At 42.5% G+C, this 21,288-nt stretch overlaps 1 protein-coding gene across 1 annotated transcript in view; it reads right to left on the bottom strand.

Annotated features, from left to right (window-relative positions):
- The window catches only part of BANK1 (B cell scaffold protein with ankyrin repeats 1), a 360,719-nt gene that overhangs the window by 230,827 nt on the left and 108,604 nt on the right, over positions 1-21,288 (bottom strand). Inside the window, exon 7 of the mRNA XM_090031887.1 lies at positions 11,243-11,363. Within this exon, the coding sequence (XP_089888013.1) occupies positions 11,243-11,363 (121 nt within the window). The remainder of the gene's footprint in view (positions 1-11,242; positions 11,364-21,288) is intronic.

Raw genomic sequence — 21,288 nt, 5'->3', positions numbered from 1 at the left:
CTTTTAGCCAGCAAAGTGTTGCTAACTACAGTATATTTTCCAGTGTTTCTATTTAGTCAGCTTAGTTCTATCTAATGATAGGGCTTGATGTACTTCCACTAGGAGATTATTCTCTTTATACTTTACTTATTGTTAAAATATTTTTCTTGATGATCAATGTGCAAAAACCTCTTTATTGTCTGAATTTCCTTTGCTAAAAGTTATATTCTTGCTTAAACCTAGCTGTTTGCAGCCTCCAAACATACAGTTATATACTCTTCCTGTTAGCTGTTGTTCAGCTATACTGAGCATTTCACCTCATAAAACAAAACCTATGAGTAACTAATAAAGTAATGGTTATCAAAGAAAGGCACACATCAAATGTTATTAATTTTGTCATGAGCCTATCTATACACATCACCCCTACCAAAAGTTTATAAAAGCAGACTCCTTTTTTAAATACTAAAATAAACCCTATGTCAAATGTGAGCAACTAAAACCACTCATCTGCAACACACTAAAATGTGCCCCTACCTGTTAATCATAAGATATAGAAAAAAATCATGACTAAATGAGATGCCTGGTACCAAAGGCATACACCTTGAAGAATACTTAAAAGTTTATGAAATCAATCTGAGTTTGTTTAAAGTTTTATGAACACTTTCAATATTCACTCGTTAAAAAAACACTTACAAATAAATGTAATTATTACCAATTATTGTTACACTGATTATGTTAGCAGGGAATCAACCAGTGCATAGTCTCATCTGTGGTTCTACTTCCATGAACACATAAGCATCCCATCTTAGTAGACCAATCTATCTGTTTGACCAATTTATCCATCTGAATATACTAATTGAAGTCAGTCAGATTACACACGAGTAGTGCTACAGGCACATGCAGGGGAAACTGAGTTTGAATGGGCTTTGGAAATGACCATACCTTGCTTGTAAAAGACAGAGGAGACTAAAGCCACTGTTAGCACGGGTTGTCCATGCCTCCCTTCAGTCTGTGATTGCCCAGCCCCTGCTCAAGAAATCATTATGCAATGTCGACTCCTCAGCCATTACTGTCCTGTGTCCAACCTCCCACTTTTGAGGAAGGTCATTGAATGGGTGGTTACCTGACAACTCCAGGTGCATGTGGATGACTATTGGCTTCCTGTCAGCCTGGCTTTCATCCTGAGTTCATAGTCTTGGTCAATGATTTTGGTTGCTGTTGGAGACTGACAGGGGAAGCTACCCTGCTGATCTTACACAATCTTTCAGCAGCTTTTGACACACTTGGCCATTAGGTGCTGATAAAGTGTTTATATGACCTACTGAGTATTCATGGGACAGTTCTAAATTGGTTCTGCTTTTTCCAAGCTCGGAGATCTCAGACAGTGGTGAGCTTGTCATCCCCTCAGGACCTTTCCTGTAAGGATCCCTTGGGGTCCATCCTGTCACCCCTCCTGTTCAATATATATAGAAGGTCACTGTGCGAGATTGTGCAAAGATTGGGAATGAGTGTACCCTGAGCATGCTGATGACACGCAACTCTACCTTTCCTTTTCTTCTGACCCTGGCCCCACATTCTCAATCCTTTTTCAATGATTGGTGATTGGCTGAAGTTAGGTTCTGGATTCAGGTAAGCCAACTAAAACTGAATCCAGACAAGGCAGAGGTGATGATGGTGAGGGGCTGGGGGGAATTGTGACACCTATCACTGATAGGATTCAGACTCCCCTTGTCACTCAAGTTCAATCTTGGGGTGCTCCTGTATCCACTGCTGCACTTGGCTCTCCTGGTGGTAGTGGTAGCCAGGAGCATTTTTCACCAACTTCATATGGTAAGAAGGCTGTGACCTTTTCTTTCAGATCTGGATTTGGCCACTACCATCCATGCCTTTGTAAACTCAAAACTACATTACTGCAATGAACTCTATGCCAGGCTGACCCTGAAAGCTGTCTAGAAGTTGCAGCTGGTGCAGAACCTGGTGGCCTGCCTTCTGACAAGGGTGGGTCACCTGAAGCATATAAGTCCAATGCTCCAGTCTGCATTGGCTCCTAATAGTTTTTCAGGCACAATTCAAAGTGCTGGTTTTGACCTACAAGTCCCTAAATGATCTGAGCCCTACTTATCTAAGGCACTGTCTTGTCCCTTATACCCCATCATGATCCCTAATGTCAGTCAGCAACAACCGCTTGCAGATACCCTCACTACACTAAGTCTGCTTGGTGAAAATAGGTGGAAGGTTGCTCTTGACAGATGCTCCTTGGTTCTGGAACACCCTTCCTTTTGAGGTCCACCACAGCCAAGTCTGGATTTCTTTTGAACGCAACGTAAAACCCTCCTATTTGGGCAGGCATTTAGCAAATAAAGCTAGGCTGAGATATTGTTTAGAGGGGCTCTGTTTTATGGCCACTGTATTCTCTTTCCCTTTTAAGTTGTTTTGTTCTCTTATCACCCTTCTGTTTTATAAGTTATTTTGTCATGTTATTGCAAGCTGCCCTGAGAACCTTATTGGGAAGGATGGCTTGTAAATAAAATTAAAAAGTAAATAAATAAATAAATGTGTAGATATTTGCAAGATCAGAGCCCTCGGTCTGAAGGTCTATGCAACTCTCCTTGTAAAAATCAAAAGCTTACTTTGCAAAAACTTATATAGAGAGACTATAATGTATATTTTATGATATCTGATGAAAGACTGTTTATGAAGCCATTACATACAATGATACAGTTGACTTAGGTGGATGCTGGCCATTAGCTACAGTTAATTTAACACAATTCACCCAAATACTCTGGGTAAAATCCTAACCCTAATGCATTCCTTAAGCTAGAATTTCATCTTATTATGTGGGCATGTGTATGGCTTATAGATTTGCAATTATAAACAAACACTCAAATAGGACTATATTTGCAAGCTGACGTCTGTTTATACAGTTATGTATTTTATGGAAATGTAGACTGGATAATTAAATAAGAGAACAGAAAGGAAGAAGGATGGGATTGAAGATAACATTAAATAAGAAAATAAAATAGTCCAAACATAGTGCCTGTTTCTACGGGGCTGCAAACACCTCTTGTGAGGTGCTGAAATCCTTCACCTGCAATGGGAGCTGCATCCAGCCTGCAGGCTGTATTTTGCCCACCCCGTCATAAGGGTTGATCACAAAGTTTACAAATTAGAAGTATTGTCAAAAACTGGTAGTCAAAGAGCCTCAAAAACCTAAGAGCCCATTAGATTAGTGTAGTTAAGGCACACCAGTTTCTGCAGCCAATGGATATAAAGTAGTGTAGGACCAATATTACATAGCTAACTTTGTCTCCCTATCCTGAAGAACCAGGTATTAATTTAGAGCTCAGTCAACCAAGGACAGGTAGCCTTTGAAATGAGTTCAGGGAAAGACTTGAATTCATACTTCCAGAGTAAAATACCTTAATTGCTCCACCACCCTACCCTCTTCCGAAATACTATAAATTTAATTATATATAGACATTATGGAGAATCTATAGATAACATGATTCTTAGTGATATCACTTATATATTTTAATTTTTATTCTCAAAAAGACAGGGGGTGCCGGTAAATCAAATATGCTGGTTAATCAAACGTGCACCATCTGGTATACTCCCTGGTGTCAGTGTGCTGGGGGACAGGGAGAGGGGCCCCATGCAGGCTGCTTTGCCCCACATAGGCTGCTTTGCTTTGGGCCATGGGCTGAAGAAGTGAAGGAGAAGAACTCAGCTTGCGGTGGCGAAACTGGAAGTGTGACTTCCGGTTTTGCTTTTGCTGCGTCCCTCGGATGCCAGTTAGTGGAGCTTTCTGGTTGATAAAGTGCTGGATAACAGATTTTTCTGTACTTGTTTCCCCCATGAGGATTCTGAGTCCAGAATAAGAAATAATTCTTTAGTTGCAAGGTGATACATAATTCAATCTTCAGTGCGCAGTTAAGTGAAGAAGTTCTAGCTAAGAGGATTAATCAAGATATGTTTGTAATAGACACAGAATAAAGAAATGTCAGAATGAATCTTTTAGCATCCATCTTAGTATTGGCAGTGCCTTACACAAAATAGAACAGATATTTATAGACAAAATATTATTTAACAATAATTTACCAATATGGTATGCAAATTTGGAGGAATGGGCTTCACATACGTTTGGTGATTTTCCAGTCTAAGTCTATTAATAATATATTCTGAATAACAAACACTCAAAAAATATCCTTTCCTGTCAGTTATATTTTATATTTCCTTTTATTCATCTCCAAGTTTTTCAGTATTCAAGTAGTTGGAAAGCTGGTAAAATAACATTCACCAAATAAACTATTTGTAGTTTTCAAGCAATCATCCAATAAATTATTTACTATAAAGCATATAACTTTTTTCATTATTTCTTGAGTTTTACTTTGAATGTTGTTAACTGTACCAATATATCCTCTATTATAAATTATATTATATATTGATTACATTGATGTACCTGCTGTCTGAGCAGCTCCCACTCCTCCAACTCTTATCTTGGCATATGCGTTGAAGGTCTCAATTACCTCTCATGCACACACCATGATCCGGAAGGATCAACGGTTGCCAAAACCTCTGTAGCTGCTGATACAACTAACAAGAATTGGCAAAACTTAGAGCCAAAGTGTAAATAGCCTTTTTCCCAAAGGAAGATCTTAATTTTCATGGCACTTATCCTCTCCCAACATGCTAATGTTGGGGACCCCAGAACAATTTCAGAAGGTTCAATTGAAGATTATTTGTATTTTCTGCATGCTAAGATACATTTGAACAATTTCTTCTGTCTTTTTTGGAGACAAAGTAAAGAATATGGCTATCGAATTGCACAGACTCGACAGTCAAGTATGACCAACCAAATATTTTGTGCAGAATGCAGATATCAAAGCTGAGCTTGAGATAAAATTAGTCAAACCAAAGATTTAAGTATTCAAAGTCTATCAGAGCTAAGGACTTGAGATAAAGTTCATTTAAATCAGTGAGAGCCTTTCCATTGACTTCAACAGACTCTGATCAGGATTTAAGAAACAAAGATTAAAAGTGGTTGATAACTAGGCAAGAGCATATACTGGAATCATGAGCACGCAAATAATTGATTTTTCAGTTTGCCAAATTGCCATATGGAAAAGGGGAATTTGGATCAAAACAAAATAAACTTTCAATTTGGTTTTGTTTTGCCTTGCTAAAATGAAAACATGACAAATTTGAAGCTGGGGTTAAAAAGAATGCTTCATTTGATATGAAAAGGAATATTAGTTTTTGTGCAATTGTGACAAATACCAGGAAAACAAAAAGCTAGATTTAAAATGTGCTAAATGAAGTTGTAGTAGTGCTGAGGTGTTATTGTAACCACGATAGTCCAGGAAAAATGGGAGAAGCAAGGATTTGTATGAGTGATATCTTTTACTGGGCCAACTTTATGGTTGGGAGGGACACAGGTAAGTTTTCAGGTCACACTGTACCGTTTGCCAGGTCTTAATGGAAGAGGTGCTGCTATTTTCGTTATATCTCTAGTACACCTATAGAATGTTTGTGAGAATACCCCTGTGAAAGGTGGAAGTTATGTCTTCCAATCCGCAGTGAAGTGGAGAAGACACTGAGCAGGGGTCTTCCACACCCAGGGTGAGTACTTTATAAACACTGACTTTGGATACAAGAAGGCACCAATACCACCATTTTCTCCCCTAGTAATTTTATGAACCTAGAATTCAGTTCCTAGCTTTTTATTACAAGTTCTACAAAAAAGAAATGTTTCAGGAAATGTCAACATAGTTCATTTCAGAAATGTCAAAACAATTTAACCCAAATTCACAAATAATAGCCACAAACTCCTGGAAGACTGTTTCAACATTAGGACAAACATCTTCACAGTCAGGGTGTCCAGACTGTGGAATAAGCTCCCTCCAGAGGTGGTGCAATCACCTACCCTGGAAATCTTCAAGAGGAGACTAGGCAGTCATCTTGCTGGGGTAACCTGATCCCAGTGTCTTTCCTGCCTGGTGCAGGGGGCTGGACCTGATGATCCTCTGAGGTCCCTTCCAGCCTCGCAGTCTATGAATCTATGAATTCCTACCACCCTGAAACGATTCAAAGTGAACACAAGCAATGCCCCCCCCCAACCCCCCCCCCCCCCAAAAAAAACAACCCAGCTCAAACTGGTATGGTAGAGACAGGAGGAGGAAATGTTCTGCATTTCAGGATTAAACTTTTATCTATAAAGTCTATAGTATCCTGTAAATCCTGTCCTCTTTGCACTGGACCAAATCCTAAACCCCTTAAGCAAATTTCCTATGTACTAGCCTAATATAGAGAAATGGTTTGCTTGATATAATACAATAAAATACACACCCTGCAGATGGCAGGTACAAAGTCTGCATGAGGTTGTGTATGACACACTTACTTCAAAGCCATACTCTGAAATTCAGTTTAAGTGGGACACAGTTCCTGGGCTGCCACGATGCAAAAGCATTAATTATACTGTGACAGTTGTGCCTCCCTGGGACTGTCTATTCGTGGCTCCACGACACCAATCAAGGGCCAACCTTCTCGCTTGCCATGCCTTGTTGTTTCTTGCTTGATTGAAAGATCTTAATCAAATGGGAGGCTGCCTATTTTCTGTCTCGGTGCCTTAGGCACTATCTGCGGCTCCTTTCCTCCCCTTATACTGCAGCCCAAGTCTCGCAGATGTATCTGGTGTTATTCAGGTCTGTCCTACTCCCTGCGCCACGTGGACGCTCTCTGGCTTATCCCTCAGCCTGCACCCTCACTTGCGCCCACTAGCTCATCTCAGAGTCCATGCCCCTACCGGCGCCCTCCAGCCTGTCCCGCACTGCCCATTTCGGGACTTCTTGCCCGTGCCAACTCTGGGCTCCTCACTGCCCCCTTCAGTCAGGGCTCCTCACTGCCCTCTAACTCCGGGGCTCCTGACTGTCCCCCCTGTGGCTCTGGGGCTCCTCACTGCCCCCAAACTCTGGGGCTGGGGCCCATGCACCCCAAACAATGCTGTGCCCTCTCCAGTGCCAGGAACCTCCATGCTACTGTGGAGTCCCTACAAGGCCTCCTCCAACCCCTAATAGCCTCACCTGGTCCTCTGGTGAAACAGTAAACACAAAATGCAAAGCCCTCGGGCTACAACATAAAAGCTAGACCGTTCTGGTCAAAAACACAAATCCCTCCCTACCAGAGAAAGAGAGAGAGCTCATCAACCCCCAGCAGGAACCAGGGGATGTTCCGACCATCAGAGTTCTCCCCTTTGTTCTGGCTGAGTTCCTCCTCCTTCGGCGCCGGAGGGGAACTCCCCTCCAGGACTGCTGCCTGGGCTTAAGAAGGGCTAAGCTCCACCCCTTCCTGTCTCTAGGTTTCCCTGGTTGCTAGGGCAACCAGCACCTGCAGTCCTGGTGACTGGCAGCTGCGCTTCCCCCTTCCCGCCACTAGGGGTCTCTCCCGAGCCATTTCTGCTCTCCGTCGCAGGGCACCTGAGAGCTCTGCGACATATACCCAATAAAGAAATTCAGAATGACAATATTCTGGCATTATACTTGGCGATAATATATAATAATATTATATAGATTTTGTAGATTTCATAGATTCCATAGATATTAGGAGCCAGAAAGGACCTCGCAAGATCATTGAGTCCAGCCCCCCCACCATACATAGGAAGTCTGCCGAGGTCAAATGATCCCGGCAAGATAAACATCCAAATGCCTTTTCAATGAGTCAAGAGTAGGTGTTTGCCCCATCTCTGGAGGGAGCCTGTTCCAGACCCTGGACACACGGACTGCAAAGAAGTTTTTTCTTATGTCCAGTCTAAGTCGGTCTTCCAGGAGTTTATGGCCATTAGACCTAGTTATTCCTTGGGAAGCCCTGGTGAACAACTGTTCTCCCAGGTCCTGGTGCACCCCCTCCTTATATACTTCTAGGCTGCCACCAAGTCCCCCCTCTTTTCCAGGCTGAAGATGTGATATTATACTCGTAGATAATAAGATTTTCCCCTGAAACCTTAGTCTTTATAAACAAAACAGAAAAACTACTCAAATACACTACTTCCTTGAGAAGAGTTTTGATACCTCAAAAGTGTACCCCACCCTACACGTTTATTAGTTATATGTTTGATGGTTACATGCAAGGAGAAAATTTAACTATGACTCTGCATTTACTTCTAAATACCAGTATTTATTGACATCCCAGTCAATTGATCATATAGGACAAAATCCAGATTAGTCAGCTAAATGGGACTAAGATGGACTTTAAGCATCCAAAGTCCAAAAGCCAATCCATTTTTTTAGGAACAAGAAAATTCATTAGGATCAAAACTCAGGCCTGTCCATCTCCTTGGCTGAGTGTCCTACTTATGAGGTCACAAAGTCTGGATCCCTCTCGTTAGTTCTAGCCCAATACATTTTCATTTGCTCAGTAGCCTTTGACAGGAAGGCTAGCCTATAACTTGGGGTGGGCAATTATTTCAGTTGAAAGGCCACTCAACAAGTTTTGGGGAGCAGTTGAGAGCCGCACACATAAAATCTTTCAAAAGATATAATTTTAACAAACTCTTGATTAAAAACAAATCAGATATTAAAAATCAAACATCTACCGTAACATTTTAATTTTATTTCAAAAAATATTTTTCCTGATTTATGTTTTTTTGAGTAGTATATATAGAGGCAATTGCATAACAGGACAAAATACAGTCTTATTCTTGTACAGGCAACCCCCACTTAACGCTCTTAATCGATTCCTGGAAAACTGAGCATTAAGCGAAGCGAATGTTAACGGAAACCGAAAGTATCTGATGACCTAAGATGGCAACCACAATTGTTTTTAATGACCCAAGATGGCAACCATGAGTGTTATAATGAAACTTGCTGAGTGCTAAGTGAAATCAGGTATCAATTTTAAATGAGCGTTATAGTGAAATAATACTAAGCGAAACAGCATTAAGTGGGAGCTGCCTGTATACAGGTTTCCCTTGAATTATGTGGTACCTACATTCACAGATATGTTCCCACAGCAGTGAAGGAGGGAGGGAGTAATGCTGGGGCTAGGGAAGGGGTGGGGGAAATGGTGTGGCGCAGCCTGCTAGTCACTCCCAGGGCTGCAGCAGGAAGCAAAGCAGAGGAAACTGCAAGTGGGTGCGGTGGGAGGGGTGCGGCTCTTGCTGCTACACACCCCCTGGGAGGGCTGCAGGCTGGAGGGGGCTGCTCTGGGCTCTTCCCAGGGGCCATGTGCCCCTGGATCTGTGTGCAAGATGAGAGCAGGCTGCCACTGCAGGCAGGGGCCGGAGATGGCACTGGGCTCTTCCCTGTGCTTGGGGCAGGTGCTGGTGCTGGTGCTGGGAGGGGGGCTGCTGCCACCCCAAAATTTGCTGTAGCCCCTCCAACCTGCCTTTTCAGCACTGCCACCTGCCCCAAGCACTGGGAAGAGCCCAGTGCCACTGCCATCCCCAGCCTGCAATGACAGCCTGCTCTGGTCCCACACACAGATCTGCACACAGATGCACATCCACCAGGAAGAGCCTGGCACAGCCCTACACCCCTCCTGGGGTGTATGTAGCAGCAAGAACTGTGCCCCCCTGCCCTCCGCTCTGCACCCACTTGCAGTTCCCTCAGCCTTGCTGCCTGCTGCAGCCACGCACCTCTGCTTCTCCCCATTCACCCCAGCCCCTGCTGCAATGGCCCCAGGAGCAGCTGACGCCAGCTGCCTGCAGCCACCGGGCTGCACAGTGCCCCAAACCCCCTGGGACTCCACTTGTTCCCACTCACCCCAGCTCCTGCTGCAGCATACCCAGGAGCAGCTGAAACCACCTGCCTGCACCATGGCACAGCATGGCCCAGGAGTTGGGTGTGTGGGGACAAGTGGAGCCCCAGGGGGTTTGGAGCACAGTGCAGCCCAGTGGCTGCAGGCAGCTGGTGTTGGCCACTCCCAGAGCAGCTGCAGCAGGGCCCTGGCTCCATGGCCCTTTCCCCTACCCCCACAGACTTAGCTGCTTGGGGTGGGGCGCCTATGCCAATCTCATGCAAGTGAATTACCTTGCATGTAACAAATTTTGGTTATAAAAAGGGTCATTGCATATACAGAACCCATGTAAATTGAGGGAAACCTGTATTGTGTGTGGAGGTTGGAGGGTGTATGTGGGGTATGTGCAGGGAGGCATGGGGGGATGTGTGTATTTGTGCAGTTGGATGTGGGATGGTGAGTATATGTTGTGGGGGGTGCTTGTGTGGTGGGATGTAGGGGGATAAGAGTGTGTTGGGGGTGGGGGTGGCAGGGGGATGCCTGCATGCTCAGTCCCAGGAGCTGGGTGGATGTAGGGAGAAGAAGAGGATGTTGGAGGTGAGGGAGCCTAGCAATACTCAGGCAAGTGCAGACACACTGGGAAGCTATGTGCAGTGGATGGGCCTGGAGCTGTTGGCAGGAATGCAATGCAGGCTGCCACAGGTAGAAGCAGGCTCAGCCCCATGCAGAGTGCTGCAGGAGCAGCTGTGGGCTGCATACAATCATTTGGCAGCCCAGATCCAGTTCCAATTAGTTGGTGGGCAGCATTCAGCCCACAAGCTCTATTTTGCCCACCCCTGCTATAGCCCAATGGGTAGAGCATACTTTTGGGAAATGTGGGTTTACATCCCCTCAGACTGAGAGAGGCTTAGAACCCTGGTTTCCCTGGTGCTGGGTTAATGCTCTGACCACTGGACTGTTATGCAAGAGACTGGCATTACTAGCACAGTCAGGTGTTGGCATTCGGAAGATAATTTCTTAATTCTACATGTCTGAAAAGGGCAGAGTTCAAACACACACCCGTGTTTAGTGTTTCTTATTGGCTAACTCTAGGCAGCTGCTTGTTCACTCCTTGGATTGACCTTCAGAGGTACCTAACACTCCCCATTGACAGCAAAGGGAATATAGGTACTCATCAACTATCTTTGTTTGAATCACTTTCCTGGAACTAGGCACCTAAGTTTAGGCATGATGAAAATTTTAGACATATAAATGGAAACACCTCAGGGACCAATCTAGGTTTTACCCTCCATCTTTTTTAGATTTTGTACTGTCACAGCTGAACACTCATTGGGAGATGCAATTAAAAGTTGGATTGTTGTTCAATAAGGCTAATATATGACAGTAGTGTCACATTGGTTCACAAATAATTTTACATGTTCCTGGTTATTTTGCATTTCAATAACGGCCACAGTATGAATATTTATACTGGTCTTTAACATGTACAGGCAAGCACTACAAACAGTATTATAGAAACATATGAGAATGTACTCACTAGCTTGTTCATGGTGCATATCTTCACTCTGGAAAACATTGCATTCATAAGCAGACACCTCGCTTTTCAGTAGGAAGGTCAGAATATTGTCAAGCTTTTCTATGGAAGAAAACTTGAAAGCCTGTTCAGAAGAAAGATATAGGAAAAAATCAGTATGTTTACTACCCACGTTTAATTAACCTCGTCCTTGGAGCAACGTAAATCAAAGGATTTAAACTGAATAAATACAAACTCAGTCTCACTAAAGTTTATTTTTTTGAGAGACCGCAAAAAGAAGCCTGACTATGTACTGACATGGGAAGACTAAGATAATTTATCCAAACTAAGGAAAAGTGGATATTTTGGCCCTAAGTATTAGCTATGGCTTTGGTCCTAAATCTCAGCTATAGCTAAAAACTCACCAGGGGGCAGGGGGTGGTGGCGGGGGAAGGAAGGTGGGGAGAAGGACCAATAAGGTAGTTCCTCTGTTCTTGGTTTAGCCATGCACTGCTCCATGTGAAGTAGCCTCAAGCCTATTCTAAGGTATGCCAGGTGGCAAGAGGCCACCTGGGGACAGAAGAGCCCCTACTCTTCTCCCTAGTCCTGCTGAAGTGAGAAGAGTGGCACAAGTGACTGCACTGAGGGCACTTTTACACACGTATTGACACGTTCTGAGTAGAACATGTCAGTTGGAGAATTCTAATCAGAAAGCTCCAGTGTGCTGCAGCATCTCATGTATTCAGCATCCCCACATTTCAAAATGGCAACAGTCACTTTAAAGCTTGTTGAAGGCCCCTACTTCCGAGCACATGCATAGGTGCTCTTTAAGTATTCAACAGCTGTGGAAGCCCCCCTTACTTTGCTGCAACAGTTAGCATGAATTACTCCACTTAAGTTAGCTCTCGAGTTGAGGTCTCAAGAGCTGAAAAACAACACTTGGCAGATGCAGACTGATTTAAGTAGCAGTAGTCTGACTGCATTAGCCTCTCTCAGTTTGATGCAATTCAAGCTGCCATATCCACAGTGCAGTGTACTAGCCTGAATGGCCATCGACACCACTAGTCCTACAACTCAAAGGCACTCTACCACTCTCCTGCTAAGCCTGGGAGCACTGCTGGAATCAAGCTTCATGAATGCTTTTCCACATTGTGCACACCACATCAGCAATTAGGCAGAATGGGCAGGTTGGAAAGACCCTGAATGCATACACTCACCAGTTTGTTTGTTTTTTCGGGTGGGGGTTCCATTTGAAAACCATATTTAAATACTGCTTTTCAGAATTTTTGTTTTCAAAGCACAAAAATTTTTTTTTTTTGCCAAATCCCCCAAAACTGTACTTAAAATTATTTCATTTCCAAGAACGGCTCCAAGTAAGCCCTTGGGGATGGGTCTGCCCAGAGTCTGTGGGATGAGTGCTGCCATTGTTGCTTGTCCCTCCTTTTCTCTGTTGATGAACTCAGCAGGGAGAGGGAGGGAGTGGAAGGGAAAACAGCAGCCCTATGTTCACCTCCTGGGCTCCAGAGCCATGTGAAGTAGGGGCTGTGGCCAAATTCCACCCGGAGCAGCTGGTGAGCTCAGAGATCACTGCTCATGCAGAGGTCTGGCAGAAGCTTATGCTGACCACACAATAAGCTCACTGTACATGCATGGCACAGCCGAAGTGGGGAAGCTGCACCTGCTTGCCCTATTCCTAGATCTACTACTGTTGGTTTCTGATTTTTCTTTATAAACAAAATAAAGGAGGATTTTGTTACCAAAATGAAAATTTTGCAGAAAAAACATAGAGTTATGAACAAACAGCTTTAGTGTCGACTCTTAGCATAATGCATATGGAGTTCTTTTTTCTATATAAAGATGTAGAATTAGTTAACCCTGTATTTTATGAAAATTCCTGTTCAAATTAGCTTTCTTCACTTGGTTATTGTATATGCTACACTGAAGCATGACATGTTAGACAGGCCACTAATATATATATATTGCAGCATGACTATATTTTTAATACAGAAGCACCTGTTATATTTTAGGCACTCTACAGATGTGCAAGAAGTGTGTTGAGTGTGAGTGTGTTTACATGTATGATTAATGTGCAAGAACAAACTCCAAAAACTTACTGCTCCACAGTTTATTCATGTGCAGTACATGGAGCCCTGTTGGATCAGCCCAGGCTGAAGCCCTGTTGGAGCAACCTGGGCTGAGGCACCTTCATGCCTCAGCCTGCCAGCTTAGGGTTGCTCTGCTGTGCTGCAGAGTGGGTGACTGAGTCACCCATGGTGCTTCAGCACAGGGATAGCCAGCAGGCAGCCCTCATGCTGAAGCACCCTCATGCCCCAGCTCTGTAGCATGAGGAGCCTGATTGGAGCAGCCAGACCAAGGACTGCTTTGACTGGGCTCCACATGGTGTGGAGGGGCTGGCTGGGGCACGAGGGTGCTTCAGTGTTGGGGCTGCCTGTAGGCTAGCCCCACAATGAAGCACCCTGTGCCCCAGGCAGCTGGGACAGTGTCTACACATGCGCTGCTGTGCATGAAAACCTCTACTATGGGGACACATGCAGATGCTGAGACATTTACTGCACAGTTAATTAGTCAACTGCACAGTAACCATTTTGGGGAGACATGCCCAGTGACTTCTAGCCCATTATTGCTGCATCTTTCTAGAGTAGTGAGGGACCAGCTTCAGGCTGCTAACATGAAGTCTTTTTCAGCAGTTTCTTACCATCTACACATTCCTCTAGAGTAGGGCACGAAACAAAAACAGACCAAAATTTTGGCCTACAAAGTATTCCTATTGCTTGTCAATCTCACCATTGTCACGTAGTTAATTTCTTGCAAGTTTGACTACAGCAGTGAGACAGGAGGAATCTGAATACACAAGAGACACACAAAACCATGCATATTAAATGAGGAAAGGTTTTCCATGAGTAAGGAATGATAAGAAGTAAGGGCAAGGGCAAATATGGATAACGAGGATTCTAAGCTAATCTAACCAGCAAAATGGAGGGGTTGACAGGGCAACATGATAATCAGGGATCTTGGTTTTGTCTGATTAAAACTGTCCCCAAATTTTCTGATTTAAAAAAGTAATGCAAAATCCATCAAAATACAAGAAAATGCTGCACATGATAAATATCTGGGGCAATATTTTTTTCACCTTCCTTTAGGGGCCAGACACTAGTCCTTGCACAAGTCTGAGCACACAATAATTATAGCATGCCTTAGAGTGAGCTATGCCAAATGTCATAAAGGTTCCTTTTGTGCTCTCCATCTACCACTATCCTTCTAAGAATAGGCCTGTCCCTTTTATTATGCATCCCTAACAAGCACATGCAGTATATTATGAAACATATGACATAAAACCCTGGAGAGTGACTGTATGAGATCCAAGAAGGGGGAATGCCAGAAACTAACTACAAAAACTTGAAGACCTTCCCTAAAAATTAGAAAACAAAACACAGGGAAAAATAACAAAACAAAGAAACCAAAGAAAAAAACAAAAACAAAAACACAAGATCTTCAAGCTAACTTAGCCAATAATGCTTCTAAGGCCAGATCTAAAACCGAGTGCCTAATTCAAAGAATTAAATGTGGAGCACAAGTGTCAGATGATCCAACAACTGCACAGATGCAGGATTCACTGTTCCTTCAAGCAACCCAGAGAGATGCCTATACAGTCGCTTCTTGAAAACCTCCAATTAAGGAGATTCCACAACTTCCCTAAGTAGCTAGTTCCACTGTCCTACTGCTCTTACAGTTGGGTAGTTTTCTCCTGAGATTTGATCTAAATCTGCTCTACTGCTGTTTAAATCAACTGCCACATGTTCTGCCCTCCATAATAAGGGAAAATATATTTCCTTCATCTTCTTTATGGTACTTTTCAAATGTTTGAAAATTGCTATCAAGTCCCCCCTTAACCTTCTTCCCTCCAGGCTAACCATACTTTATTCTTTCATCATTTCCTTATACAGCTTGGTTCCCAAATAACATCTCTGTTGCTGACCTCAGACCTTTTCAGTTTCTTTACATCCCTCTCAAAATTATAGCATTTAATCTTAGATATAATTCTCTATTTGAACCCTAACCAGCACTGAGTACAGTGGTACTAGCATCTCATGACTACTGCTTAGAATGCTTTCATTAATGCAACCCCAACTTGGATTTGCTTATATTATGACAAATTCATTCATGCTGAGTTTTTATGATCCAGCATACGTTCTAGCACTGGACCCAGAAAACACCTTTGCAGAACATCCGGAAGTGATCTCTTGCTGTTATTCAACCAGTTACATATCATGTCCACCTAACAGAAAGTCTACCTAGCCCATACTTCTACAGCATGCTTATAAGAATGTAATTTAAGACCATGGTGAAAGCTTTACTAATGTCTACCACATTCCCTTCATCTGGTTACCCTACCAAAGAAGGAAATCAAGTTTGTTTACATGATTCATTCTTAAAAGTTCCATGTTGGCTGCTAGTGATCTGGAGAATGACCTTCATTTTTCAATTATTACAAATTGACTATTTTATTATTTGCTCTAGTAACTTCCCAGGCATTGTAGTCAAGCTGACTGATCTATAGTTCCCCACAACCTCTTTTTCTCCCTTTTTAAAGACAGGTGCTATGTTGGATCTTTTCCTTGCCTTTGGGACAATGCCTGTTATCTAAAAACATACAAATAGTTTTGCCAGTAGCACAGGTGTAAGGAGCAGGGTTTGCACCCTGGGCAAACCCTGGGGGAGAGTATGGAGGTGCCAGTGAGAGCCAGGGGGAAGGAATTCCAATAGCATGTTGAGGGGGAGAGTTGTGTGGGAATCTTACCTATGCTGGGGACACAAAAAGAGTTCCCAGCTGCTGCTGCTGCAGCAACCACAGCATAATCTAACCATGCATCTGCAAGAGCAACCCCATGGGGCTGCTGCTGGTGCTGCTGCCTGTACATGTATTCTGTGGCATGAGGGTATAATGCTGGCATCCCTACTATGTTGGTGTCTGAAACAGGTATTCCTGCTCTCCCACCCCAATTTACACTACTGACCACCAGAAATCTGAGATTTCTTCAGCTGGCTCCTTCACCACCTGGGAGTGAATTTCATCAGGACATGATAACTTAAATTCATTTAAATTTGTCAAAAGCCCTTGGATGTGCTCTTTCCTTATCAAGATCTGTAGCCTTTCTTCTTTTTTTTCAAATTCATTTTGCTAACTCTCCAGTTACATCTTTTTGCTGTTGTGAAGACTGAAGTAAGGTAAGTGTCAAGCAACTATACCTCTTTTTCAATAGTTCAGTTCCTGCACTGAGCAGCAGACACATGGTTTTTCCTTTTTTTTTCTTTTCTTTTCATCACATTTGTCAAACTCCATCTTTTCTCTAACATTTCTTGCCAGTTCTAAATTACTTTGGTCTTTGCTTTTCTTATTTTTGTCCCTATGTTTTTATGATATTCCTTTGTATATTCCTTAGCAACATACCCTTATTTGGGAGGAATGTAGCATGTTATTCTACGTAAGCAAAATTACAAAAACAATTCAGGGAAGCCTTGCTTCCCTGGATAGCCTTCAGCTAGTCTCTGAAGATAAAACAGTCCTTTAAACAAAAAAAATAAGTAATAAAAACCTGCTGTCCTATCCTGGACATTGAGAAGGGAACCCCTTTGGCTCTGGCTCTCAGGACAGTATCCTGCCCTGCCCCATGCAACAAGAGGTTCAGCCCACAGCTTGCTGTCTCTTACTTTTCACACTGCTTCTTCACAATCTGTCCCTGCTCTCCTCTCCAGGGTTTCTTAAGCGTCCAGTAAGTCAGTGCCTTATTAGCAGCTTCCCCAAAGCTGGCTGCCACCTCTTAATAGGACAGACCACCTTGTCCCTTTGCCTAAATTCCTTTGTAGATGCAAGCCCTAGTTCTTTCAATACTCTAGGAGTCAGGCACATTTCTTTCTTTCAGCCACAGGTTGGGGGAGAAAATGCTTAACAAAGTTAATAAACAACAAACTGACAAGTCAGAAAAACAGAATCTCTAGGTTCCAAGTAAGGCTATTAGCTGGAGTCAGAGAAGTCTGGTATACCCACTGTAACAGGGTGCATGACTCAGGGGGCTAGAGCCCAGCTACAGGGGCTTAGGAGGGTACAGTCTCCTTAGGAGCCCTGGGCCAGCTGACAGGGATGTTTGGCTAGCCCCAGGGGAAGTTAAAAGCTCCCAGGGAGGGTAGCTGGGAGACAGGAGGTTAGTATGCTGAGGGGAAAGCACAGAGCCTAGGTGGCCTCTCTGTAGGTCTGAGGAAAGACCTGAGGTTTTACTTTTGTTTGTTATTTGTACATTTGTTATGTTATTGTATGTTTTGTTTGCCATGGGGATAAGTTTTTTGTATGTAAAAATAAACAGATGGGAAATGGAACCTAAGGGTGGCTTAGCTTTTATGAGGAAGTTGGCTCCTGGGCCAGACTAATAAATGGACACCCCACTATACCCAAATAAATCCAGCTCCAAATACCCACCCACCATCCATCTAGAGCACCTCCTCTTTTTCTATTTATTCTTTTTCTAGTTTATTTATACAGTCCAACCCTAGATTAGGATTCTATATTGCACCCAGATGCCCATGTTTGTAAAATCCAAACTGTTCCTTAAAGGGCTTTGGCTGGAGAGGGGGCATGAGGGGAGATAAGTGGGTGGGGGCATTCTTCCTTGACAGAAACCCTCCTGGAGCTCTGCAGTACACAGCAGAGAGGTAAGTCCACCTAGGGCTGGAGCCCTGCCACAGCCCCTGGGAAAATGCTTCCCCCAAATCATCCTACCAATCAACTGAGGATTCCCACCATGGGCACAGTGGCATCCTGCCCTGGATGAGTGCAGGGAATGGGGGGAATTTTCCTGCCACAGGAACCTTCCCGGAGCCCCAGAAGGGTTCCTGCCATGGACACAGCAGCCGGCTGTCCCGTAGACTCCTCCAGGTTGAACCAGAGGAGTGCACAGGGAGGGGGCTATTCTCCCATGGCAGAAATGGGAAACAGACAGTTCCAGCCTCCTGGTCACTGTGGTTCATAATAAGCAGGATCATTGTCAAGTGACTACTGTCACTTGACAGCCTGCTCCCTTCCCCAGTAGAGAAGAATGCAGGCTATTAATGGGCTCACCTAAGGGCAGGGTGACCCAAGAAGCAGAAGCAGCTCTGTAGTATCCCCTGGCTAAAGAGCTTGCTTGTGTAGCTCTCCAGGCAGGAGGCAGAAACACCTGTATACTCTAACTCCTGACCAATTTTCCTAGAGGTAACAATTTCACAGAAATTCTTAACACTAGAAATGAATACTTGTCCATGGCCCAAAATACCAACAGGTTACTACAGCTTTCCCTAATACACAGCAAATTGGCCAGAGAGACCACCACAGTTTATTATGATCACAAAGTAGTGTAGTAATTTTCTTTGTTATTTATTTTTATACAATTAAATAGATTTCTGTTTCAGACTGGAAAGCCTATATACAATATTGAATAAAACAAGTTTAATTATATAATCATAAAGATATTTTAAATTTTCAGGTTACTTCCCCATTTGAATTACTTGGCAAATTCAGCTGCATCTTCATACCAGTTAACCATTTTAATAACAATCAGAGATGTAAGACAAAACCAGAAAGTGGCAGAAAAATGAAAGAGGAAAACAAAACCAGATAGCAAGACAGGCAATGAGACATTCAAGTCCCACTTCAATTCTAGAAATGTAGAATCTGCTCACCCATAAAAAGTACTAATTTGCACTATCAGGTAACTTCTATTTTTAGAAATAAGTTAAAAAAACTCACCCCATCATATCTAAATACACTGCTTTAACCAGAATACAATCTGCAAATACTACTGATTGTAGGACTACTAGCACTATAGTTTGTGCTACGCTAGAAATAAAATAGGCTTCCAATGCCAGCTGGACCCACCTAATCACAGAAAAGGTTATCTTCCAATGGCAAAGATTCAAAGCAAGGGCTTTTATAGTACATCCTCTGTCTGCTGCCAATTTAACTTTGAATAGTTTGTTTCTTAGCTCTCTTTGTTTGGAGCCCCCTGACATATGCTGTTTGCAATAGTCTAACTAGGGGGTGGGTGAGAGGGTCATCTACCCTGGGCACCAAGTCAGGAGGGGCACCAGAATTACCCACCATGGTGCCCCCCTTTCCCATGTCAGGATCTCCAAACAAGTCCCAGCTACTGCCGCTTTTAGAGGAATAACCTGGGCAGGCAGGGCATGTGCACCGGCAGCAGCTCAGCTAGGAGCATGGAGTTTCTGGTTAGGAGTGCTCCCCCTCCTCAGAACCTCAAGAAAACAGTTGTTAAGCAGGTACTTGATTCACAAGCTTAGGTCTTGTTGAAGTCAAAAGGAATTAAGTACCTACTTAAAGCTAAGTGTGCACTTAGGTATTTTCTTGAATCAAAGACTATTAGTAATATCTATGAACAGGATTGGATGCTTCGTTTCTCCAGTCAGTACTTGCTTTTTCAGAGCCTTTTGCAGCATTATAAAGGTCATATTTTTGTTCGAATCAACCATGCTTGAACAGCTTCTATGTACTTTCTATCACTGGCTCCTGATTGCTTAAGTCACTTTTGACAAATGGAATTTGAGTACATAAATCATGATGCTACTGAAAAATTTACCTATAATCCATAAAAGTCTTTGGAATTTCCAAGGCAGATTCCACAGTAGGAAGAAAAGAAGAAGATATTTTAAAATGACAGCTTCTTGTTATATAAGGAGTCAAACTGAAAATTCATCTTAAATTATATAGATTAGAAGATGGAGTACAAGTGGTACACATCATCACATAGAAAATGTCACTAAATATGTCACTAAATATGTCATATAATTATTTCATATCACCTTCTATAGAAAAAGAAGGAGCTGATTTTTGTATGTTCAGGGACAGACAGACAACCCAACCTAGTATCTAAATAATTAGATCAATATTTGTACATGGTACAAATTAATAAGGGAAAAAATCAATACGGCATATACTTTCAAAAAATGTTGAAATGATAAATAAATAAAAATTATACAAAGAAATATAAACAGAACTTTAATTATGAAGCACAACAACTGTATGATCATGTCTCTACATCAGGAGTCAGTATAACAAGACGTGTTCCCCTGGAAAGTTTCTCTGATGCAGTATTGTACGGAAGTGAGCGAACACAAAATTAATGAGTAAATCCTTAGCATATGTTGCTACCTGTGGGCTTTGATACCAGGTCTTTTCAGCACTCACTACCATGCCACAGCCTAAAGCTACTGGGGATACCCAAGAATGAAAACCTATTTTTTGTATGTGCGTTCAAAATTTCAAAGGGTTTTTTTTGTTTGTTTTAAAGTGTTCAGAATGGATCCCCTTATTAACTTTTCTCAGTTTTATCCTCATGCAGTTTTTTACCCTATATGCTATCAATGTCATTTTTATGTTTCCATAAATTCTTAAAAATATGGAAATGGGTTTCATTTTGCCCAACAGAAAACCACCTTGCAAAAATACCATTTTTTCATTATATGTTTTAATTTCTAAAAAAAATCTTAAAACTTAAAAAAAATTAAAATGTTTATCAGATCCAATTTTAAACCTCTGGATTGTGATCCCAATCAAAAGAGTAAATGAAATGTGTGGAATGGTGCAGTACTGTAGTAGCTTCTCACCTCTGGAGACCTAGATATAAATCTTGATTTGTCCATCAGTCGTTAACTTGAATCCTATGTTTAGTGGCAGTGACCTAAAAATCTCTGTCATTCAATAATAATGTGAAAGGTCAGCAAGAGAGGATACTGTTCCATAAAACTGTACTGCCCAAATACAATATAAGTGGACTAATTTGCTTCCATTAAGAGATTTATTAGCTACTCCTCAAATTGGAAACATTCATGAGAAACTAACTTTTCTTTACCTCACACAATGTTGCTTTGATCAATAATTGCTGTAAGCTTCTGTACTTTTTTTACATTTTATTTTCTATTGTGTTTTATTGTTACTTTGCACAGATAACCTGCTATTGCCCCAGGATGCCTTTGTAAATAAGATGCTAGTCTCCAAGGTTTTA

The sequence above is a fragment of the Crocodylus siamensis genome, chromosome 2 (genome assembly GCF_052110815.1).
Source record: "Crocodylus siamensis isolate JL-2025a chromosome 2, ASM5211081v1, whole genome shotgun sequence".
Lineage (NCBI taxonomy): Eukaryota > Metazoa > Chordata > Crocodylia > Crocodylidae > Crocodylus > Crocodylus siamensis.
Note: the sequence above shows the minus strand (reverse complement) of the source record. Positions and strands in the feature narration are given on the sequence as shown.